At 39.4% G+C, this 8,886-nt stretch overlaps 1 gene segment (V, D, J or C); it reads left to right on the top strand.

Annotated features, from left to right (window-relative positions):
- The first annotated feature begins 7,132 nt into the window (after positions 1-7,132).
- Positions 7,133-8,355, top strand: LOC138804212 (immunoglobulin kappa variable 2-30-like). The segment is given in 2 exon segments: positions 7,133-7,198; positions 7,586-8,355. Coding segments are annotated over 2 exon segments (399 nt in total).
- The last annotated feature ends 531 nt before the right edge of the window (positions 8,356-8,886 follow it).

The following is an 8,886-nucleotide window of genomic DNA, read 5'->3' on the forward strand; positions in this document are numbered from 1 at the left end:
TCGTTTAAATAGGGATTCAGGTGGACCTATTGCAACAATGAGATGTACAAGTCGATATGTCAAAAACGAACTTTACAACTTTCGTGCGGGGGAAGGGAGGGAGGATTTGGTGCGTGGAGGGGGGGAAGGATGAGAAGGGATGGGAAGGGGAAACAAAGGAGGAGGCTACAATGCTTGATAAGAAATGTACTCATTATCTTGCTCATATAAATGTAAGCTCTCTGTACAATATTTTTACAATAAAAAAAGAAAGACATAAGAACACACAGCATGTAGACTTTGAGGAAACCATGTATATATGGCTCAATAATCTTCTTTCTATACTCATTATTTTCTTTGAAATTTTAAGGAAACAGAAAAAAAATCTGATGATCTTTTATGATGGTTCTCTTGGTAGGATTGCTTGGAGATGAAAAATATACTTCTGGACCTGGCTGTGAGACCTTCTCTGGAGAGAATTGACTAAGAGAGAAGACTCACCCTTTATACACAGCCCCTTCCAAAAGACTGAGATCTCATCATGTAAAAGGGGAAGAAAGTTGTAGCCACCAAATAGAACATTTCCTCTGTTTCTTGGGTGCGATGTTGTGAGCTTCACCAAACTCTGCCCACATGGTAGAATAGACTTTATGATCTAAGAGTTGCAATCAAATACTCTGTATTTTATATTGCTTTTACTGAGGTCTTAGCCACAACAACAGAAAGCTAAGTAACACATCTTCATAACTTATGCCCTAGCTTACTTTCTAACCAATGATAGAAGATGAATTAGGCACCAGAAGCATTTGGGGTCCCCAGCACTGAATTGAGAGAAATAGCTATTATTTGTAGTGGTAACAATATGTTGAGGTAGATTTTTTAAAGTCAGAGTTTAAATGTGGGAATGTATGTATTAGTGAAACAGTCACTAAACATGAATCAATTCATGAACTCACAGACTGGATTTATCATCAGGAGTGTGAGATGTGGATGTAAACAGCACAAGAGAGCTGCAGGCCAGGAGGTGGATTCTGAGCACTCATGACTGGGTGCTATAATCTCAGAGCAGGAGGAAAGGGACAGCTCTTCTCTGCAAGAGATCACTGAATAGAGAATCCCAGTAGCCAGGGTTCATCCTACTGCCTCCATCTTCCACTCCACTCTTGGAAAGGTTCCCGAACTTCTGCCTTAAGACTTCTCAGTAGTTTGGGAACAAATCCATATCCTAAGATAAATCATCTTGTGCTGAGCGCACTTGACAACTGTGACTAAGAACAGTGACAAATCCACAGGGAGAGCAATGGGCTCCTTTTTCTTTTAATTATAATACTTTCCCAGCAGACAGAGTCCAGAAAGCCAACATTAGCTACCTTGCAAGCCATCAGTACTCAAGCCACACAAGCAAAAGTTAAGCCATTGGTTCTCCACACGTGAAGCATATAATGCAACAAATAGAGATAATTTTTTCTTCACCACTCAGCCCTCCACATGCAGACAGTGATTCCTATTTAGTAAAATACCAGGGTTTGGCATGGAGAGATTTGGGGATCTCTGTGCAGCTTTTGCCTCTTGTTTCTCTATCTTCACCTATGTGGACTTACTAGCTCTTATTCTTCAAGTTATCACTGGAAAACCACTCTCTCTCTCTCTCTCTCTCTCTCTCTCTCTCTCTCTCTCTCTCTCTCTCTCTCTCTCTCTCTCTCTCTCTCTCTCTCACACACACACACACACACACACACACACACACACACACAAATCTACCATCTTATCTGAATTTAATCCTTAGAAATGTTAAGAGTTTATAACTCTACCTTAAAAAAGCATCCTGGGGTTCATTTAGCTTCGCATCATCTTAGATGGTCATATGTACATAGTTTTTGAGCTTCTCTGCTTTTTAGATAAAATTGTCCTAGATGTGTACTAATTATTGCAAATGAGGGAAACCTGAATCCTAAAATATGGACACAGAGGACTTTCTTTGTTGTTGTTTTTAATGTAATGTTTGATTTTTTTTGTTTCTTTTGTATGTTCTTCCCCCTATGGTATATCCCCTGCTTTCACTCTACTGATTTTATTACCCTGAATCTTGTATATACATTTGTCTAATTTGGGCAGGGGAAAGGGAATAATAAAATGCTGAAACGAGGACAGAGAATGACCCTTTGCAACGATGATAACCACAAGACTCTATATTGGAAATGAACGTTACAACTTTGGGGGGGGGAGGTGTGAAGGACATAGGAGAGGGAAGGGATAGTGGGAGAACAACAAAGGAGAGAGTAACAATGCTTGACAGGAAATGTACTCATTACCTTACTCATGTAAATGTTACCCCTTTGGACAGCATATTTATAAGAAAGTAAAATTAAAAATTAATTAATAAAAATAAAGAAATAGAATCCTGGTTCTAAAGCATGTAATGTTAGAATAATACCACGAGATGGTAGCAAAACCCCACAAAATGTATTAAAAGACCTATCTAGTAATCTAGGGAAACCACAGAGTTAATGTTTTAATCATCAACAGTCTCCAGGCTTGGGTATTTGACTAGGACCAGGGACACTCAGAAGGAGCTGTCAGCAGGCAGAATTGTGGGGGAAAGTCTTCTGTTTTTGGAATTTAGAGACTGGAAGCTTGGCTTTGCCTCCATTTCCTGCCTCATTAATCAGCAAAGTCCATCTTTTAAGGATTGATTCTTGTCCCCCTGAGATATGTGTCCTTGGAGAAGTCTGTAACAGTGAGTGAGGTGATGTGAGGTCCCTGAGACTGTAGCAAGTCCTGTAGTGCTAGTGTCTTGAGGAGATGTGGCACTGGATGGCTCTGTCTCTGTCTCTGTCACAGGCATCAAAGTCCTTGTGAGGACATTACAAGAAAGTGAACAGTCAGGAAGAGAGTCTAAAACAGATAACACTCTAGACTTCCCTGCTTCCAGAACTTTGATTTTATAACTATTCCATAAATTTGTCTACTAGCGCAAGATATCTGTGTTCTTCATGGCAGTGCAGGGAAACTAAGTCACCAAACCAGCTCTTCCTGAGCAGGATAAGCCTTAGGAATTGGCATGTAGTTTGGACATGTACTTGGAGACTTGCTTCTCTCCTTCCTGCTGCTGAAACCATGGTGAGGAAGCAGGACTCAGGTTCCATTCTCAGTGAGCTTGAATTAAAGAATGTTTCCTAGCAATTGAAGATGTAATCCTGCTTAGTTCTTGGATCAGAATCAAAATCAACTAAATTGGATGCATTACTGGTTTTGTTTGTACATGTACAGGTATTTATTTCTTCTGTATGGGGCTGAGAAGATCCTTTTTATCCTAACATTCTTTTCTCTACATGGCCCACAGTACAGACTTTTAATGCTTCTCCTGACTTTTAAATGACATATCTACATACTCTAGGGAGTCAGGTTTGTGCCATTACTTTGGATTCACATAGTATAGAGAAGTCTATCTAGGTAAAATAAAAAAGAAGTATGTATGTATGTATATACTTGTACATTTCATTTATTTATTTTTATTATAATAGTTTTCATTGTAGAGATGCTTCATCTCCTTGGTTATGCTTATATATTCTTGTTTTTGAGGGAATAATTTCATAATTTCAGTTTTCCCCATTTAGTATGATGTGGACAATATTCTTGCCACCTATATCTTTTATTGGGTTGAGGTATTCACATGAGAGATTTTTATCAATCGCTTTTCTCCAATCCATGGAAACATGGGTCTGTAAACAAAGTTGAGAGTTAAATATTAGAGAAGGAAGGTTAGTCAGAGTACCAAGGAAGTGTCACTATGAATCTGAGAAATATAATAGATAAACTTTTAAACTTTAAACTTATTATCTTTTTGTATTTTCTGGTGCTCTGAATCCAACTAGCTAAGAACAATGACCACTACTGAGCCTCTACAACTGCACACACCTGAGAAGAGCAGACCATCACCTGGTGTGCATTTGAGGGCAAATGGCTAGCAGGACTGATCAGCAACTTCACAATGTTCCAATCCTTAAACCCTTCCATGCCTAGTTGTGTGTCATGGGACTGTGGTTCCTGAAGCTATACATTGTCCTGTTTTGAGAGGTATTAATTCAAATCCCGGTGTTCTACAAGGCTTATGTATCTACAAGAGGCCAGTGCAAGTACCTCATGCCTGAAAACCTACCTACACAGAAGCTGAGATCTGCTGATCCCAGTTCAAAGGTAGCCCAGGAAAGGAAAGTGCAAGAGACTCTTTCCTCCAGTTAACCAACAAAAGGGCAGAAATGGAGATGTGGCTCAGGTGGAAGAGTGCTGACCTTGAGTACTAAAGCTCAGGGCCATAGATCAGACCCTGAGTCAAAGTCCAAAGACACATGCACAAATACACACACACACACAAAGTATAACAATACACAAAAATTTAGTCATATATGAGTCTTCTTATGGTTGCACATCCTTAGTTGGGTGGGATATAAGCATAAGATTTCAGTATTTCTTTTGAGCTGTATCATTTGTAATTCATATAAAAGATTGAAGTTACAACCTATTGGGAATTTACCTGTGTTAGTCATCTCCCCTTCCTTATAACTGGCATTTAATTTAAGTTTGGAACTTTCTTCCAGTTTTGTGTCTGAAAGAGTTTGCTCATTCTCTTTGCATGAGCAAGCACCAAAAGAATAAAAGAAATAATTTACAAATAACATATTTATAAGATGATTTCTTTGTTGCTTTGTATGTCCCTCCCCCATAGTATAACCCCTGGTTTCACTGTATTTTATGTTGGTATAATTTGGGGGGGAAGGGAAAAAACAAATCATTTAAATAGGGATACAAGTGGACCCATTTCAACAATGAGATGTACAAGTCGTTATGTAGAAAACAAACTTTACAACTTTGGGGGGGGCGAGGGAGGAGGATGGGATGGTGGGACAGGGGGGAGGATGGGAAGGAATGGGAAGGGGAAACAAAGGAGGAGGCTACAATGCTTGATAAGAAATGTACTCATTATCTTGCCCATGTAATTGTAATCCCTCTGTACAGTATTTTCACAATAAAAAAGAGAGGAAAAAAAGGAATTGTTTAAATAGGGATACAGGTGGACCCATAGCAATAATGAGATGTACAAAACATTATGTCGAAAAATGAAGTTCACAACTTTGGTGCTGGAGGTATGGGGGGTAAGGGAGGATGTGGAAAAGGAGGGGAGATGGGAAGGAATGGGAAGGAAAAACAAAGGAGGAGGCAACAATGCTTGATAAGAAATGTATGGTATTTTCCCAATAATAAAGTTATTAAAAATAATATATACCACATATATGGTATATATGTACACATCAGAGGGAAACCAGGAGGAGGACAGAGAGACAGAGGCAAACAGGGGACGACATACAACAGTGGGACCTATCAGCTGCATGGGACATTGATCAAAACAAACTAAGCAACTCAATGGCAGGAATGCACTGGAGGGAATGAGCAGGCAAGAGGGAACAGCTGACACTAAGCAAAAAGAAAGAAATGTATATATAACCCCATGTGGAAGAAATAACTGTATTTTCAAAGCCCATAGAATTAATAAACTTTATAAGCCACAATAAAGATAATTTGCCCCAGGAAGGTTAGAATGGGTTTGTGACTATAAGTATCACTTATTTCGTGACTATAACAATCCTGTGAAATTTGTGAAATTTATGTAATCACTTAATCAAAATAAAAATTCCTATAATAAATTTTAATAGAAGAAACTTTTTGTGTAACCCATAAGAAAATGTCACAAACAGTGGGCAATAGCAACAGATATGTATGTTCTTCAGGCTTTGGATGGTGTAAGTGGAATACAAATCCCTCTGTACAACTCTGAACTGGTGTTCCGTTACTTAATAGATCGTGATGAAGCTTAAGAGAAGACTTAATCTTGAGTGTTTGTTATACTGAGACATGAACACAGCTATTTCTGGGTCCTGCTATGAGGTGTGGAGTCCTGGCTGTGGCTGCCCACATGGAATGCAGGCAGGACAAGGAGGGTCTAATACAGAGTTAATAATTTTTCCAGGAGCAGACTTTGTAGAAAGATTAAAAAATAGATGCTGCAATAGTCTCACTACCTAACTGAAGTTAACTTGCGTTCTTGTTCATTCTGTTTTAGAGAAGAGAGAGAGAAATATTAAGAATGCTGCTGTTAGTCTGGTGAAGACTAACACTAAAGAAGTGTAATCCCATATTTATTGATTGTGAAAATGACTGTGTAAAATTTAATTTTCTCTGCCATTTTTCTCTTTCATTTAGAAATGTTATTAATTAAGGAGAATTTTCTCCTCTTGATTATTTTGTTTGCACACAAGTGATCATAAGGAACTTATTTTATTAGGCCCCCTATGAAGAACCTTATTTTTTTTATCCCTTGTAGGGATTGAAATCAGGACCTGGGCGCTGATCCTGAGCTCTTTTGCCCAAGGAAAACACTCTACCACTTTCAGCCACAGCACCACTTCCAATTTCTGAATGATTAATTGGAGATAAGAGTCACAAGGGGAAATTTCAGCCTGGACTGGCTTTGAACCATGTCCTCAGAACTCAGCCTCAAGAGTAGCTAGGATTACAGACATGAGCCACCAGAGTCTGTCTTATGAAGTTACATCTCTAACAGATGTTGATAACTTGCTAATCAAAAGTTAACTTTGTTTCAGTGATGTCAGATTAACTCGAGTAGGTATTTGATTTCCTTACCTAGATCAGACCACTGTAGTATTGGATAGAAGTCCTGAGAAACAATGGCAAATGAAGTCTGTGCAAGTATCTTTCTCTAGAATAACTAGAAGAGGGCCAATCAAACTAACCCTTCACCAAGACTCCCCTGGACACACATTTCAATTGAATTGGGCCTCTAGTGTTTCAGGTTGCAGGGTCAAGTACACCACATCCTCCCTGCAGATCCAGGCATCAGGGGAGAGGGATCCTTCTACCCACTGCTGGAGCCAGCCTGGTATTTGTGGGACTTTTCTCCAAACACAGAAGAAATTTAAGTCACTTTCTTCACAAGAGAGATGCCTTTGCCCTCCACTTTGTTCTTTTCACACTGCTGCACCCACCTGCTGATTTGCATAGTGCTCCCCAAGGAGGACTGTCCAGCCCAGTTTGACATAAAGGCTCATCTTGACTTTGATTTTACTGATCAAATCTCCTGAACTCCCAGCTAAAATGAGGCACTGTTCATGGGCTCTGGGTCTCCTAATGCTCTGGATCACAGGTAAGGGCAGAGGGAGGTGAGGATGGAAAAGGGGGTTGAGGGTGAGCCCTCAGGGCCACTGCTTCTTGTTTGTATTCTGTTCATGTGTTAGATGCACAGAACTTGTCCTCTAGAATGAGGCAGGTGAAGTTAATTGTATGAGAGTGATGGACATTCTAGATGGAACCAGGTCCTGAGCTTTGGTGACAACTATGATAACTGTGCAGTGGGTAGTATACATGAGATCTAGAACCTCATTTAAGCTTTTAAATATTTGTATATGTTTTGAAATATTGAATGGTTTTACGATAAAGGGAAACCATGAAAAGGATTGGGAATTAATATATAACCAGAGAAAAAATTATATTACACATATAAACTTGTACTTTTCATTTATTTTAATTTCAGGGTCCAATGGCGATATTATAATGACTCAGACTCCACTCTCCCTGGCTGTCACCCTGGGAGAGACGGTCTCCCTCTCCTGCAGGTCAAGTCAGAGCCTCTTATATAGTGATGGAGATAGCCTTCTGTATTGGTTCCTTCAGAAGCCTGGCCAGTCTCCACAGCGATTGATCTATTGGGCTACCAACCGAGATTCTGGGGTCCCAGACAGATTCAGTGGCAGTGGGTCAGGCACAGATTTCACACTGCAAATCAGCAGGGTGGAGGCTGAGGATATTGGCGTTTATTACTGCATGCAAGCTATAGGTTTTCCTCCCACAGTGATACAGACCTTAACAAAAACATCTCTGTAGGGCTTGGCCCAGCTGTCCTATTTCAAAGCTTGTCTGGAGAGCAGCATAGCAAATTCTCTGAACTGAAGCAGTAATCTGAGTTTGGAGGACTTGACAGAAGATGTCATATCAGAGACCTTGTCCAAGTTTGATCTTGGATTACTTCAGCTTCCAGGGACTCCCAGAACCAGAATTTATAATGTTACTGCAAAAGTCAATTTATCACTTATTACCAAATGTGAAAGACAAAGACAAAATCATCTACCAGCACCATGCCATTTCTATAGTTTGGAGAGAATTACAGAGTCAAATCCCATGCAGAATGACTCAAGAAGCAGTAGTAGCTAGGAATTGAAGAATTAGTCAAAAAGCTAGGCTTAAAAGTGAGATGGATTTTTGAAATAGGAATGTTACTGAATATCACCAAATAAATAGAATATGTTGGTTAAATACAAAGAAAATTAATTATATGTCTCAGATAAAAAAGCTTTTTGCTTAATCAACTCATGATTCTGAAAGTCCCATTATTATCATTTTTAATTGTGAAAATATCATACGTAGGGGTTACAATGACATGAGCAAGGTAATGATTACATTTCTTATCTAGCATTGTTGCCTCCTCCTTTGTTTCACCTTACTGTCCCTGCCCTCCCATCTCCCCAACCCCACAACTGTTGTATAGTTTATTTTTCGACATAACATCTTGTACATCTCATTGTTGCAATTGGTCCACCCATATCCCTATTTAAACAATTTGTTTTTTCCTTCCCCTCCCCAAATCATACCAACATCAAATACAGTGAAACAGAGGTCTCCTTGGCACAAGCTCATTTTTATTTAACAAAGCTACAAAATGAAATGTGACACTGCATAATACTATGTTCCATGTCTGTTTCCTCTGGTCCTCCTCTTATGGAGGCCTTTTCTCACCTGACTCTTAGAGGTTAGAAGATTATATTCTTCCCTTCCAAA

This window comes from Dipodomys merriami, unplaced genomic scaffold (assembly GCF_024711535.1).
Source record: "Dipodomys merriami isolate MVZ:Mamm:240054 unplaced genomic scaffold, mDipMer1.0.p SCAF_36, whole genome shotgun sequence".
NCBI classification, from domain to species: Eukaryota; Metazoa; Chordata; class Mammalia; order Rodentia; family Heteromyidae; genus Dipodomys; species Dipodomys merriami.